This window comes from Dioscorea cayenensis, unplaced genomic scaffold (genome assembly GCF_009730915.1).
Source record: "Dioscorea cayenensis subsp. rotundata cultivar TDr96_F1 unplaced genomic scaffold, TDr96_F1_v2_PseudoChromosome.rev07_lg8_w22 25.fasta BLBR01001362.1, whole genome shotgun sequence".
In the NCBI taxonomy this organism is placed as follows: Eukaryota; Viridiplantae; Streptophyta; class Magnoliopsida; order Dioscoreales; family Dioscoreaceae; genus Dioscorea; species Dioscorea cayenensis.
The window spans coordinates 15,042-32,324 of record NW_024087753.1 but is presented as its reverse complement, the minus strand read 5'-3'; the positions used below and the strand labels follow the sequence as shown (position 1 = coordinate 32,324).

Genomic DNA, 17,283 nt, shown 5'->3' with positions numbered 1-17,283 from the left:
TTGAATCCTCCAAATATCAATTAAAAATTAATATTAAAATAATATTAAGAATAATAATTAAATTTGTTACAAAATTAAGAAAGTAAAAAAAGAAAATAAATAAAAACCATAACAAAATGAAGGGTAGAGAAATAACCAACTTTTTATTCACTTTTCTTTTTTTATCATATGTATCTCATTGGTAATAGACTGACATTTATTAAAAGTGATAAGAGTTTTAGAAGTTTAGAAAATAAAAATGTTTGAGAGGTTGGGGAGAAGAAAAGATATACATTAATAATAGATATCTACTTTAATTAATATTTTATATCAAAATTATATATATAATTCTAAAATTTTCTTAACTTTTGGTATCTTAATAGTGCAACACCATAAGCCACGTGGCATTCAAAGAAAAATCACAAAATTCCAAAATTTATGAGGGATAATACATCCACGTGGCACAATCTCAATACCAATTTATTGTTTATATACACTACCTCCTTTTCATTTCACTGAACCAAACCATGGCCACGGTCCAGCATGAGGATCAGCTACACGCTGAGAAGCACAATTCACTCCGTCCGAACGGGGTCGTGACCGTCGATCCCTATCCCAAGAAAGGGATCGTCTCCAAAGCCGTTGATCTCATCGAGCGCGCCCTAGTGTATTTGATGTACAATGCCCCGCCGTCCAACCACTATCTTTCCGGTAACTTCGCCCCCGTCCACGACGAGACGCCTCCATGCGCCGACCTCCCCGTTCGTGGCTCGCTTCCTGTGAGTGCGAAATTAGCTGGCTTTAGGGTTTTTGTTCCGAAATTAGGGTTTTTGTTTTGTGGATTTGATGTTTTTCTTTTTGTTCTTTTTGGTTTTTTAGGAGTGTTTGAATGGGGAGTTTGTTAGGGTTGGACCGAATCCGAAGTTTGTGCCGGTGGCTGGGTATCACTGGTAGGGAATTCTTTGGTTTTTTCTGTTGTTTGTATTGTTAATCTTTTGTTTCTGATCGGTTTTGGGTTGATGAATTTCTTGCAGGTTTGATGGCGATGGGTTGGTGTTCTTATCTTTCTCTTTGTTTGGGGGTAAGTATCACCGGACAAATGTTTCGTAAGTATAATACTGTGATTACATATGTTTTTTGTAGATCATGGCACGAAATTGTCTCCGGTTACCTATGGTAGTAATTTCATGTTTGAGGGCAGTTTCCTGAAGAAGGTCTTGGGTGGCGTCAGGCGTGGATGAGCTATACTCGGTGACGCCACCTCATCGAAACAAATCTCAAACATGAAATTAGCTATAGTCGACTAGGAGACAAATTTCAGTGCGACATCGTTACATAAAAACGTATGTATGAATAACGTTATACTTACTGAAACATTTTGCATACATCGATACTTTCTACCCCGTTGTTTGGAACTTGAGAATTTTTTTATTTGTCCTTTTAAAGTCACTCATTTTTCACTGTTTATATTTTTAACTAAAATAACTAAGCTTATCTTGGTTGAATGAGTGTGGGGATAGCTGAGGTTTAAATTTTGAGTTATTTGTTTGAGGTGAAGAGTTGTGTCTAATGTGGATTACTTATTTTGAGGATGAACTACTGCTGATTTTAGTAAAAGAAGGTGTTTTTTTATTAGATTCTATGGAAGTTGATAAGGCATGTTAAAAAGTTTTGTTTTTTGAATAGAAATAAAAGTAGGATTTTTAAAAGTTTAAGTTTTGTATTTGAAGAAGATGAAGAAGGAGAAGAAGAAGAAAAAAATTGTGCTTAATGGTTTGAGGTTTGGTCATTCCTGGTACTTTATTGTTTATGGCGCATTACATGCTTTTATTTTTTTTTTTTTTAGGATGTTGCCTATTGATTGAATCTCTGAAACACGATTACGGTATTGTACTATGTTGTAGAATGATTCATGGCATGCGCATTAAAGATGGGAAAGCAACTTATGTTTCACGATATGTGAAGACATCACGGCTCAAGCAGGAAGAATATTTTGGAGGTGCAAAATTTATGAAGGTGACTTAATTTTCTGTCATTGATTTCCGATTCTGCATGAGAAGATTTGTTATTTTCAGTTCATCTCTATTGCTTAACAAGATTTTCTTGCATCAAGTTTAATCTTGCACTTGACTGTTTGTGATGGAATTAAGGTAACTAGTTTGGTTTTCTGCTTTTTTGAGTAATTGGTTAGCAGGAGAGCAGGAAATCTTTATGTCATCATGTTTTCTTTGCCTAGTTTGGTTTTTCTGCTTTTTGAGTGATTGGTTAGCAGGAGAGCAGGAAATCTTTATGTCATCATCCTTTCTTTGCATACAACATGTTTGCACCTGATGGAATCAAACATTGAATGCACCAGAGATGTGTGACCTAAAATACATGATGAAAGAAAATTACTTTTCTACTAAATTGGATATCTTTGGAATTGATGTTCTTGCAAACAACTTTTTGCGATGGAATTAAGGTAGCTAGTTGGGTTTTTGGCTCTTTGAGTAATTGGTTAGCAGGAGAGCTGGAAATCTTTGTCATCATGTTTTGTTTGCCTAAACATTTTGTTCTTGATGGAATCAAAACATTGAACTCACTGGAGATGTGTGACCTAAAATGCATGTAGAAAGAAAATTACTTTTCTAATGAAATGGATCTCTTTGGAATTTAGGAGCAAAGCATGTTGGATGTTTTCTTTCTCAGCTAGTCTATCTAGTTTAGAAGACTTCTCTTCATATTTTAGGAGATTAATGCCTTGTTCCAGTGGGGGAATTTTTTTTTTTTGGTGTATGAGAAATATGCTTGGTGCTGCTGACATAAGATTGTACATTTCAAGGGGTCATTTGTCATATTTGTGCCCTCTCAATTTATTTTGATATTTAGGAAAAAGATTAAATGCCATTATGGAAAAATAATGTTTAAAAATAAATTTCGGAAGAAATCAAAGCATTGGAGTTAAATAGGTTAGTCTCCACTCATATGATGGTGATCGTTCTGATGAACATAATATTTAAATTCATGTTTTATTTTAAAACTTTCAGCTCAAAACTAGCTCTTGCTTGCTTTTGCTCTTGATATATTCTGATTGAGACGCATGTGATTCCATCGTGTCAATCCAACTCTAGCAGCCTTGCCTCACACACTGTCTAGCTGATCAAGAGTATGAGACTAAAGTTATGGTTTAAATGGAAGTTTGACATTTATCTCTAAACTATTAACCCAAACACACGTGACCTTTCTCTCGTTTAGAAACTGACAGAAATCTCATGGTGAAATGTATAAAGGTGATTTGTTCTTCCTTGCCTCCTTTAAAATATTAAAATTTCAATTGGATGGGGAACTCTTTCCTCATATGTTGAGGTTGTATAAAACTTAAACAGAAAGTTTTTAGCAGCACTAATGCATAGAGTGAAAACATTGAGGTGAGTTCCTTGGCCATTTAGGTAGTTTCTGTGAGGTGAGTTCTTGTATTTCTGTTTACATGTAGTGGTTTTCAAATTGTGGATACTTCTTATTCTTTATGTTATACTGAATTTGAAATGATGTGACATAGCTGACACACTCCACCTATACTTTTATTTCATTATTTATTGATAGTTAGTACTTTATGTAGAATTTAATTTGTTAGGTTAGGCATGCTTGAGTCACTTGATGCCTATCTGTTATTGTTTGATAAGATAGAATGAGTTCTATGATAGAGCTATCCATGGTAACTATGTGTACCAGTGATTATAAGACAGAATTGATGTACTAATTCTGAGCAATGACAATATAAGTAGTACATTGTTTGACAATTTAAATGATTTAAATACAAAATGGAAGCGAGTAATTTTCTAGTACCAATTGATATTTGGTGCCCACATCTTCATGAACAAGTTATTTGAGTAATAATATGTTGGATGCACAAATCAATTTCCAATAAGAATGATAACAAGTAAAATCTATACAAAGTGGGGTTTGAATTGTCACCGGCAATCAATGAAAGTTTCAAACAACGGAGAAATTAATTTGTTCGCGATCTCAACCATTGGAATATGGAATGAGCTACTTACTTGATGTTATGGTTTTCAGATTGGAGATTTGAAGGGCCTTTTTGGACTATTTATGGTTCAAACGCAAATTCTTCGAGCGAAATTGAAAATTCTGGATGTTTCTTATGGAACTGGAACAGGTAAAGTGGCCTTGTTTGAGCAACTATGTTATCAATACATGGTTTACCTTTACTTGCTCCACAATATGCACTCTTAATGCATGCTTGATGCCTCTTAAGTACTAGGTTAATGTTATGGCTGTAATTGGCTTTCAGGCAATACTGCTCTCATATATCACCAAGGAAAGCTTTTGGCTCTCTCAGAGGCAGATAAACCATGTAAGCATTCTCATTTGGTTCTAGTTGTAGTTAATAAACATTGCTTTGTATGCCTATAATTGTAGGAGTTACAGATGCCAATTTTGATCTGTTACTCTTGTTGAGCTAAGTGCTATTCACTTTCATTTTGCAGATGTTGTGAAAGTGCTAGAAGATGGAGACTTGCAAACACTTGGGTTGTTAGATTATGACAAGAGGTTGGCTCATTCCTTCACTGCTCATCCAAAGGTTGATCCATTTACTGGTGAGAATGTTGCAATAGAAAATGTCTGATTACTGGGTATTAAATCACGTGTCCTTTATATTGATTTTCAATTTTTGCTGCAGATGAGATGTTCACATTTGGATATGCACACACACCTCCCTATGTCACCTATCGGGTCATTACGAAGGATGGTGTGATGCTTGACCCTGTACCTATTACAATACCAGATCCTGTCATGATGCATGATTTTGCCATTACTGAGAACTATGCGATCTTCATGGACCTGCCTTTGTACTTCCAACCAAAGGTATTGGCTAATCATAAGGGAAAACTAATAGCATAAATGGGAAGTCATTAGTTTGGGGATAGAACAAAGAAGTTGGATATCTGCAAAAGAACCATATGAATTGGATGGGTGTCACATGTTTCTGTATTTTGTTTGCAGGAAATGGTGAAAGGAAAATTAATATTTTCGTTTGACCCTACAAAGAAAGCTCGATTTGGTATACTTCCCCGATATGAGAAGGATGATAAACTGATTAGATGGTTTGAGCTTCCAAACTGCTTCATTTTTCACAATGGTGATTCTTCCTTGGCCTCTGACGACATTTTAACTACTGATTTATCATGCATGAACTCTAATTATAAATAAGTAGCCAAAAATAATTTTTCTAATAAAGTGGCTAAAGATTCCATATGTGCACCAGTGCAAAATAACAAAGCTAGATTAATTGACTTTCAAATCCTTATTCAAAGTCATCTTAGATTGCTTCAAGGACTTGTTCTTCCATGTTTTGAGTCAAATCTAGTGTGGCATTTCATGTATGGTTCATGCACAGTTCTGTCTGGTTGGGCTGTGAAGAGCAAATTTTACATTTTTCTGTAGTGGTTCTGGTATTATTGTTTTTCTGATTGCGACTGGGTGAGTTACTGTAGATGTACATTTCACATCAGTAAAATCAATGGTCATTTTGGTCTGAAAAATTAAGCATGAGTGCTTTTTCTGGACTGTCAAAGCACTTTCCAGAAGCACAATGATGGTGGCTTATTTACTCCTCTGTTCCTCTTTTTTTCCATTTTTAAAGAAGCCAATCCAATGAGTCTCAAAGTTATCGCATGGGTGCCTTTTTTCTTTTTGTATCAAGCAAGTGTTTCTTGATGAAAGGAAGAAAAAGGCAATCAAAATGACCTTAATGGATTTTGCTGCCTTACGTAGTTCCAGCTTACAGAAGCTGTTAGTTGATTTATTTATCTGCTTTAATTTAAACATGAAGCCTTTGGACGTTCAATTTAGTGTTATGTTTCTATTTTGAACTCCTCTTGAAGATCATCCACTGTTTGGTGTTTTTAGCTCACCTCCAGAATGCTGTTAAGATGACATAAATATTACACTGCCTGTTTCCTCGAAACACTGAAGCTCGTGGTTAATCTGGCTCTTTGTTTATCATCCTGTGTACTGGCATAAAGCCTCATTCACTTCTACAGTTCATTTATTATGGTTTTCTCTTGGTTGAAAGTTCTAACAATCATCATTTTGTTGTGTGATTTATACACTTTTTGACCTTTTGCCTTAGTGCTAGCTTTCGACAGACATTTTTCTTCCCACTGCTTGAACGTATTGAATGCAATCATTCTTTGAGAAAGGGATTGTTAAATCATTTCTCTTTGGCCATGTTCAACTGCCATGTGTTCTTCAGGTCCTTTTTCACTGTCTGTGCGTTGTTCTTTGTCATTCTAGTTATTTGGTCAGAAGGTCTTTTCATTCCATTCCATGAACACTGACATGAATATCTGTATGGTTATAAAAACAAACTACTGGCTAAACATAAACACAGAAAATTCTCACTACTAAGCCCATCTAGAAGCAGAAATTAAGCCATCTACAATCCTGCTGTTTAAGAATATTTGTTGGATGTATTATGTGATATATTGTTAGTAATATATCAAGATTTGCTGCTAGGTTGCTGGCAAGTGGTTTTTAATACTTCCGTATTATCTTTTAACAGCAAATGCTTGGGAAGAAGGGGATGAAGTTGTTCTCATTACTTGCCGTCTGGAGGACCCAGATTTGGACAGGGTTAATGGAAGTGTGCAAGGAAAGCTTGAAAATTTTAAGAATGAGTTGTGAGTACATCAGTTGAGTTTTTTTAATAAAAATTCTGATAGTTTGCAACCGAGAAGCTTCCTTTTCTGGATCTAATTTTCATGTTCATAACCTTCAGGTATGAAATGAGATTTAATATGACAAAGTGGTGCTGCTTCACAGAAACAACTATCAGTCTCTGCTGTGGATTTTCCCCGGATCAACGAGCACTATACTGGAAGGTTGATTTCTTTTACTCCACATTAGCATATAAGCACAAACAAAATCTTAAAAGTATAGATATAAACAAAACAATGATCACATGTTATACGCAGAGCAAACAAAACAACAAATCAAAGAACAAGAGAACTGTGAAATTATTGATGGATCTTGAAATTCAGAAGAGAATAAACTTGTATGTTTACCAACATAATCACAAAAGGCATTGTTATTCTTTTAAAGTAAAGTGGGGGAAGACATGATAAAGTATGAGACAGAAATAATCCTGAATTATTAACATTCTATTACTAGTTCAACACATCACTATGTTCTCTTCTTCGGAAGAAATTTCCTGTGATTCTGTTAAGTTCTTTTGATTTTTTTTTTTAAAAAACCTGGGCCTCTCTTGTTTCGCTGTGCTTGAATGCTTATGTTGACATTGGCCATTCTAGAATGCCTGTAGTAATGCTATCTAGAAATTGGATCCGTTTGTGCGCGTGTGGCCAGTATCTGCCATCATAATGTCAACTGCGGAACCGTTCTTGGTGGAAGTTGACCTTGATCTAAATAGTCGATGACAAGTATATTAATAATTCACTAAAAAATGTTTTCTATTTCAACATTATGATTCTACCAGTCTGGCAGCTTTAATTTGTATTTTCAGAAGGGCGTGTTGTGTGCAAATTTTTCTTGATACGGAAATGGGTATAACAAAATTTGGTTAATAATAGTTTCATTTTTGTGGGAATTGATTTTTGTTATCCTTGTTTGTTTTAGTTGATCATTCTTTCTTTTTCTTGTAACTGTATGCAAGCTTTTTATATTCCAGTATCTGCACTGTACAATGTGGTTGCCTATGTTTCTGAAACTCAGGAAACAAAGATATGTCTACGGGACTATACTAGAAAACATTACTCAGGTCAAGGGAATTATCAAGTTTGATCTGCATGCCACTCCAGAGTCTGGCAAGGAACAACTAGAGGTTGGGGGAAATGTTGAAGGCATCTTTAAGTTGGGACCTGGACGATTTGGCTCAGAAGCAATATTTGTTCCTCGCCAACCTGGTACCACTTCGGAGGAAGACGATGGCTACCTGATTTTTTTTGTTCATGATGAGAACACTGGGTACTCTCTCTCTCTCTCTCTCTCTCTCTCTCTCTCTATCTTGGATTCATTGTTGTAGTATGAGCAAACCAAAAAGTCTTCTCCAGAATGAGCAAAATTAAGAAAGACTTAATGTACTATAAGCCCATTTAGATTTAATTTTTTTCATGAAGAAGTGCTTACCTTATGAAATAAGCACTTTTGGAGTTGGAGAAACCTTCAAAACATAGCAAATTTTCTTTTAGAAGTGCTTATTTTGTAAACTAAGCAGTTTGGGCGTTCTTTTCAGAAGCAAGAAACTTTGTCTTTCTCATAGAAGCACTAAAAAGGCACTTGGTAGAAACATTTCTGAAAATATAAGTTAAGCACCTACTTTTATAAGTGAATCCAAACGGGGATATTTGTTTTACAGGGATAGAGTATATATTATGGAAATTCAAAATAAAATTTACATATGTATGAATTTTTGGCCAATATCTTAATTTTTACATGTACTACCTGTTAGAGCGGGATTATATGTTTAATCAATGGAAGGATAGGATTTAACTCTAGTTCTTGACATTAGGTAATCAACCTTTTTGTGATCAAGTTGAGAAACCAAGTGAAACTCTAATACTTATCTTCCAGGAAAGACTACTCTTTGATTTTCTAGATTTACAAATGAATTCAAAGTTTTATTTCTTGCAGTTATCAGTTTGCAACTGACCTTCAGCTCTATGTTGGGTTGTTGTCAGCAGCATAATTCTTACTATCGATACCCACGTATATTCTTTTCATGTAGCTTGTTTAGCTTTGTATTGTACATCTTCATAGACCACATTAACTCTGTTTTTCTTTGGATAACTCACTTTATTCATCACTGCAGGAAATCCGAAGTCAATGTAATAGATGCAAAGACAATGTCGGCTGATCCTGTTGCAGTCGTAGAGCTTCCTCAGCGAGTTCCATTTGGATTCCATGCCTTCTTCGTAACAGAGGTAAGCTAAGCCGCTTCTTGTTTATATTTTCATCCTCTTGTTTTAGAGTTTAATGTCGAATAAAAATGATTAATGTGTAATTGATTGATTCCACAAACAAATCCTTTAAAATATGTTCAATGCATCACTGTCAAGGCAAAAACTAGATTTCATCAATGCACCAGATGTTTCATGTTAAATTTATGCCATGACAGATTCAAACATGAATTAGCAAACATGTCAACTTAAAAATCGTATTATTGGTTTGCGACGCCATCATGAATTTTATGTACTGAAGATAATCATTCTCGATAAATTTCTTGTTCATACATTTGTGTCGAATTTTGAGATGTTTTTTCTTTTCATTCAACAGGAACAACTTCTAAAGCAAACTGTTGTGTAACTGAAGCTCGTCTTAAGGACGTAAAATTCCTTCGATTGCCGAAGGGTTTCGATGTCAGTATGCACCATTGCACATTACTGTCGATGTTTCTCCAGATATGTATTGTTCTAGAGTTAAAAACTGTTTTTCCCCAAGAATAAACAGTAAATCCGATGTAGTCTTGTATATTTTTCCAAAAGAGTACCTGTGTTGGAATCGATATATTTATATAGCACATATTATAAGGGGAATATTTTCAAAATGTGCAGAATATAAGTATGTAATACATATATATAATAATGCAATATATATATATATATATATATTATAATACTAGTTTAAAGCTCTGCGCTAATGATGTGGGTTGAATTTATCAAATATATCAAAAAGAAAAAAAAGATAGTATAAATTTTGTAAAAAAAAAGTCATTGGTAATGTAATTTATTTTTTTAAAATCAATTTTAGTATGTGAAGGTTATTTTTTAGTTGTGAAAGTTTAGGAAATATACTATTGGAATATGTTATATTGGAATATGTTATATTTTCTTTTGAATGATGAAACTGACTTCATTTAGATACTTCGGAAAAAAAAAAATTCAAATATTAAGCTTTTTCTCGTAGTTTTTATTTTTTTATTCACATAAAATGAGAGGAAAATGCCCAAAATATATATAATTATGAGATGAGAAACAAATATTTTTTTAAACTTCAAGGCATAAAACAGCTTAAAAATGCTATTTTAGATTAAATGAAAATGATTATACTAATTTCATTCTTATACATATAATATAGGTTAGGTTAATATTTTTATAATAATATTTTTTTGTCTATTTTAATTTATAGATATTAATAGATATGTAAATATTATTTATACATGGAATGTATTCCTATGGAATATTCACATATACTATTGTTAAGTTGTTATATTTTTTATATTTAAAAACATAGTAGAGTCTATAAGCAACAAAAACAATTATGATTATTTCTTTTTTGATATTTGTTTGTGCTGTCCATAGCTTAAAATTTATACCATGGATTTGGAGGGACAGATTTTTGGATCTTTTGTGCTATACACCAATATGTTTTTGTGCTGTACCCAATCACATTTGCAAATCAAACAAGGGACAAGAGGATTTGTGTTGTCCTGGCCCTTATATTTTTGTGGATCAAACAGGTCCTATATGTTGTTAAGGTGTATGTAATAATGTAATTGTGGAAGCACACCTTTCCTTTTGAGCTTGTAAACCTTGGTTAATTTGTCATATCTTCAAAGCTTTATTATGTCATGTGGAAATTTCTTAAACCTAAAAAAACTTAAAGCTTTATCTGCATTATTAAAATTACTAAAGGCATGCATAACATTTAATTTTATTTAATAATATAATCAAGTAAACTAATATGAAAAATAAAGTTTTATAAAAAAATTTAAAAATATTTATTTGAAAAAAATGATAAAAAAAAGTTATAATAATTTTGTGCTAACCAAACATGTTTTTGTTTACAGCTTTTTAAAATACATAACAGTTAGTGTTTCCAAACATGTTTTGTTTTTAAAAAATTGAAAATAAAAAGAAAACAAAGCAAAAACAAAACAAAAACAAAACAAAAACAAAAAGCAAAAAAACAGAAACGATGCCAAATGACCCCTAAATAAATCATTCTAATTCTACCGCATTTTCATCATCACTCACTCTTATTTGAACACTTTGATTGTTTGTAAATGTTTTTTTTTCCCATTGTTATATGTAATTTTTTTTTGTTACAAGGGAATATGTGCAATGACAACCACAATCTAGTCTAATAATTAGTTATATGGGCAATGGATGAGCAAGCACGGATTAAATTTTTATTCATAATACTATAGTAATATTGTGCACCTACCATTTTTGTGCACATGTAATGTTCATATGGGCCCAGTGTGCCTTTTATAAGAAGAGTTGAATCTTTTTCTCTAAGGTTGCTTGACAGTGTTTCCCATTTTTTTTAATTTCATGCCATGTTTGATTCCTTTTTTCTCTATTCATTTTCTTATTTGGAAGCATTCTTACTTTCTATGTTTGTTTGTTTGTTTTTTTTAGTGCCACTTTAAGCTTACTCTTTTAGTGATGTCCTCTTCCTTTTGTTGTTATAGGTCCAGTTATGCTGTCTTTGGAGGATGAGTTGGAATTTGAACCACAATATGTTACCAGATATTGTTTTGTGGATGTAAAGGAAACACCTATCATTTGCAGTTGTGTCGTTCTGTTATGATGAGGTCCAGATGCCAAATGCTGCCGACATGCATGTGTTCATGCTCAACAAGAGTGATAATGGCCTCCAGAGTGGCTATAAACATGTCACTACCTGGAAGCTTAACCTTCAACATGAACATCCTGAGTTCTTTATGCTATGCGAGGAGAGAAATTGGATAAAGCTTCTGAAGCCAATGAAGAGTTACAAAGGCTATATAAGGACCATACTAGTGACTGCATTGTAGCTTCATTTTTTGAAGAGAAACCCTGAAACATCAGAGAAGAGACTTTGGGATTGGTTGTTTAAAGTCTTCAGGTGACAGTAGTCTGTTGTTGACTTGACTTCCTGATAATAGTTCCAAGTTTGATCATTTATAACTTGGTTTTTGCAGCTCATTCGAGGTTCTGCCTTCTGCAAATGACCTTAGGAATCATCTTACATTGAGAAAGTCGTTTGCAAATAATGATGAATCACTATCAAAATCTCAGGTTTCCAATGTTTTGCATCTATTTATAATTCCAATATTTTTCTTTGAAAGACTTCCTAAGTCATAGTGCTTTTTTTTACACTTACATTACAGTGTTAGAAGCAGTAAGTTTGTCATGGTTGAGATGAATTTTCTTGAAATTAGAATATAGCCTCGTTGGTTGAAAGAAAACGCTATCATGTTATATTCAGATGTAGGTGTGGACTCTTGGAAAGGGCATCCATGTTTCTTCCCTTCCTCAACCGCAATCCTCGACACTTAAGTTTATTGATAATTCATACGACTATCATAACAGTCTTCCCCCTCTTACTTATCTCCCTTGCAGTAAAAGTAATTGAATCTTTTTTCTATCTATTGGCTATTAAATACTACTTAGCTGCTATGTTAAATTTAGTTATGATGATCATGCAAACTTCCAATTGGTATTGTCATCCACCTTGATCATCTCTCAGGTGGTCAAATTCACTTGCAATTGATTTCTTTATATATTGTTATCATTCAAGTCAATGGTATCAAAAGAAGCCTTCCTCTTAGAGTAGGCATAGGCTAAGCTATGTATTGTTATTTGTAATGTGGTTATGAAATCTTCATACCAGGCTGCAATCTAGAAGGCTAATGAGTGACAAGAAGCCAAGCAAGATTGACACTGTAGATGATCCTAGAATCTCATTATAATCTTACTAATTCTGACTTTCTCTAACCACACATGCACGTGGACTAGCATGCTATAGCCAACCCAATAAGTTTCTGCTTGATCTATCTCATTGGTATCTCATGGGTATGCATGAGATTGTTACTCAGTGAAACGTGCAAGCACCAGTTTTTCTGGCATAGTGAATTGCTGAACCTCAAAGATTTTATGATTGAAACATTGTTGGAGACAAATTCACACATCATCATGTATCTCTTTAGTATCATGATAGCAAAGATAATTATTTGGAAATGGTTAATCATACTCCAGATGACTTATGTATCCTTTAAGTTAATTATTCGGTTTCTATTTATTTTTTCTGATCTTGAATTAGCTAAATTCATCATGTCCATGCAATCATTGCTGCATTTTGATTTGGAGATAATTTTAATTTTAGTTTTCTTCTGCTATTTATCATTTCATATAGACTATGTGTATCCATAGATAGCCCATGTGCACACCTTCCTCACCTTCCACAATCCAAGTATCTCGCATTGCTTTTACCTGGCAGTTAATGATTCTATTCTTGAAAGATAACTTGTTGAAGAGAAGAAGTTCATTTGAGGTAAGTGTGATTATCCAAAAGCAGGTTATTTTATATCCATTCCTTTGGAGAAATTACCTAAATAATATATTAGTTACAGGAAGTACATTGCTTTCTATTATATCTTTGGGATACAATTATTACCAAACTATAGGAATGCTTTCTCTACAGCCTTTTTATTTCGATAGAGTTAATAAGGGGCCATTTATTTCCTTAGGTGACAAGTTTGATGAGAGCATGGGAATCTTTGAAGGAGATGTAGTGGATGCTAATTCTAGTTTATTTGATTCAGTCAGTTCCATTTGTGACATAGGTGGTGAAATCTTGTTGTATGTATTATGCTACCTTGGTTTTCTTAATCAAAAAGCTAAACACATCTTTGTGCACTCCGGTCTAATGTATATAGTTTTCCTTAGGTTAACTCACATTCTCTAGTGAAATATAGTGTTGTTTTGAGTATTGTGGTAGTATGGGTTGTATCCTGTAATTAAGTAGCTTTCTTATATAATCTTATGATCTCCTTATGTTCACTCCTAAGATGATGAACACTTGGTTGCATATTCAATGCAGTTGTGAAGGGGGTTGATTGATATCTTTTCATGCAACACGAGATGTTGGTATAGATTCAACTGTAAACCCTTGGCTATTCTAGACCTGAAGTTTAGGTACTCCCATTAATGAAATTAAGCTTTTATTGGTTTTTGAGATTCACAAAGTTACATCTTTCTTATGCTTCTTATTTTCAAAGCTTAATAGTTCTGTCATCAATTAACTCCATTAAAAGTTAAAAGTTAAAACACACCAGGAAGATTATGTGATATTATGATATAATACGCTTTACACTTAATTTTGGAAACAATTGTCTCGCCATCCATTTTTCTATTGATAATTTGGTGATCCTAATCTTTATCTAGTCTGTACAGTAACCAAAGTTCTCTATTTCCATCCATTCATTAGTTTTGCTTTACTGTTTGTGCATTACTTTTCTATTTTGTGGTAGATTTTTAATATAATCAGGGGAATTAGTGATCACTGGTTAACTGTCAAGTAACTAATGGTTGATTTTTATTTCTGTGCACTCATGGTAAAGAGAAAAAAATTTCTTGTAGCTTGTTCCAAATTTACCGACTTCATATGATATTGCATGTCTAATGGTATCAACAGTGTCGTGTTTATCAATAATGGCTGAACAAAATTGTAATTCCTTAATCCTTTTGTTCTCTAATTGTCTACAGATATGCCATTTATGGACAGGGCACATGAATGTTTCCCCAGCCACAATTCTTTCCCGTTATTCAATTGCTTCAGCTTTTTCATCTGGGAAAACCCATTGTGCAACACATTGTGGATAATAGAAGTGGCAACATTCTGCTGAAGCACAGAGAAATACCTGCAATTAAAAACATATGGCATTAGAAATGGAATATACCAATCAGAGTCATTTGGCTATAGTTTCTCAAAAAAGATAGATTTATGATAAATAAAGACAGAAACATGTCACCATACAATGCAATAGCTTATCACAAATATAAGCTATAGAGTGGCTACTAAAGGTAAGGTTAGTCATTATTGATAAACACCACACTGTTAGACACAAACCAACTTCATATTATGTATGCTCAATTCAACCCAAAAGCTTAGATGAGAGACCCAAGCTTATATATTCAAACATACATACATTTACTAAACCGATGTGGGACTATTGAATACTCTAGTATTCTTCTTTAGTGCAAGTTAGTCTATTTTTGCTATTTTGCAAAAGAACTAATCAACCAAAGTGTTGATACCATGCTAGATACAAATTGAACATGAGCACAATTTAACCCGAAAGCTATGTACAACTATCCCGTGCTTGTTTTATGGTACAAGTGTACATCATATTCCACTTCTAACTTGCTCCTCTCTAAACTTATGAACACTATCATAACTAACTGAGAATTTAGCTCTCTTGGAAGTGCTATTTATTACACCCATAAATTCCAAACTAGATAACTTTAATGGTTGACTTTCTTAAAGTAACTTCATACACATTACCATGGCACAACTCCAACGTGGCTCCAGTACAAAATGCTCATGCCAAGATCCTCAACAAACCAAAGTCATGTTTCAAGACATGCAATATCATCTAAAGTCAATAAATTTGGAACAAGCTACTAATTTTTTTTCCTCTTTACCATGAAGACTATAGTGCACAGAAATAAAAATCAACCATTAGTTACTTGATAGTAAACCAATGATACTAATTCCCCTGGTTATATTAAAAATCTACCATAAAATAGAAAAGTAATGCACAAATAGTAAAGAAAAACTAATGAAGGGAAGGAAATAAAGAACTTTGGTTACTGCATAGACTAGACAAAGATCATGATCACCAAATTATTAATAAAAAAATGGATGATGTAATAGGTGTTTCCAAAGTCAAGTGTAAAGCGTATTATATCATAATATCACATAATCTTTCTGGTATGTTGTAACTTTTAACTTTTAATGGAGTTGATTGATGGCAGAATTGTTGAGCTTTGAAAATGAGAAGCACAAGAAAGATGTAACTTCCAGTAGACTATCAAACCTCAATGCCAACAGATTTGTCAGAACATCCCAATTTTTCATAAACAAAACATTGATGTTGTCTATAGCAACAATTCTTGCAAACAAACTTCTCCATCGCCTACCAAAAAGAATAAGTGATCCATGCAATAATAACCTAAAGAACTTGGTGAATCTCAAAAACCAATAAAAGCTTAATTTCATTTATAGGAATACCTCAACTTCAAGTCTAGAATAGCCAAGGGTTTTACAGTTAGAATCTATACCAGCATCTCTGGTTGCATGAAAGGATCTCAAACAACCCCCTTCACAACTGCATTGAATATGCAACTAAGTGTTCATCATCTTAGGAAGGGACATAAGGAGATCATAAGATTATATAAGAAAGCTACTTAATTACAGGATACAACCCATGCTACCACAATACTCAAAACAAAACTAGATTTCACCAGAGAATGTGAGTTACCTAAGGAAAACTATACACATTAGACCAGTAGTGCACAAAGATGTGTTTAGCTTTTTGATTAAGAAAACCAAGGCAGGAGAATACATACAATAAGATTTCACCACCGTTGTGACAGATGGGATAGATTGAATCAAATAAACCAGAATTAGCATCCACTAAATCTCCTTCAAAGACTCCCATGTTTTCATTAAACTTGTCACCAGAGGTAATAAATGGCTCATTTGTAACTCGATTGGAATTAAAAAGCTGCAGAGAAAGCATTCCTATAGTTTGTTGGTAACAATTGTATCCCAAAGATATAAGAGCAGGCAATGTACTTCCTTCAACTAATATATTATTAATGTAATTTCTCCAAAGAAGTGGATATAAAATAGCCTGCTTTTGGATAATCACGCTTACCTCAAATGAACTTCTTCTCTTCAACAAGTTATCTTTCAAGAATAGAATCATTAACTGGCAGGTAAAAGCAATGCGAGATACTTGGATTGTGGAAGGTGAGGAGGGTGTGCGCATGGGCTATCTATGGATACACATAGTCTATACGAAATGATAAATAGCAGAAGAAAACCAACATTAAAATTATCTCCAAATCAAAATGCAGCAATGATTGCATGGACATGATGAATTTAGCCAATTCAAGATCAGAACAAATAAATAGAAATTGAATAATTAACTCGAACGATGTATAAGTCATTAGGAGAATGATCAACCATGTCCAGATAATTATCTTTGCTATCATGATACAAAAGAGATACATGATGATGTGTGAATTTGTCTCTAGCAATGTTTCAATCATAAAATCTTTGAGGTTTAGCAATTTACTATGCTATAAAAACTGGTAGTTGTACGTTTCACTGAGTAACAATCTCATTCATACCCATAAGATAGATTAAATAGAAAATTACTGAGTTGGCTATACCAAGCTAGTCCACGTGCATGTGTCATTAGAGAAAATCAGAAGGCAACATTTTGTTTTAAACTTAGTAAGATTATAATGAGAGTCTAGGATCATCTGCAGTGTGAATCTTGCTTGG

General features: G+C 33.5%; 1 protein-coding gene across 1 annotated transcript; it reads left to right on the top strand.

The window, feature by feature from the left end:
* The first annotated feature begins 489 nt into the window (after positions 1-489).
* LOC120256261 (carotenoid 9,10(9',10')-cleavage dioxygenase-like) lies at positions 490-9,544 on the top strand. Its single transcript, XM_039263982.1, is given in 15 exon segments — positions 490-758; positions 859-929; positions 1,014-1,028; positions 1,884-1,995; positions 4,036-4,135; positions 4,271-4,333; positions 4,467-4,577; positions 4,661-4,845; positions 4,984-5,119; positions 6,545-6,662; positions 6,761-6,782; positions 6,784-6,863; positions 7,714-7,965; positions 8,810-8,921; positions 9,274-9,544. Coding segments are annotated over 15 exon segments (1,659 nt in total). The 5' UTR covers positions 490-506; the 3' UTR covers positions 9,304-9,544.
* Positions 9,545-17,283: the final 7,739 nt, after the last annotated feature.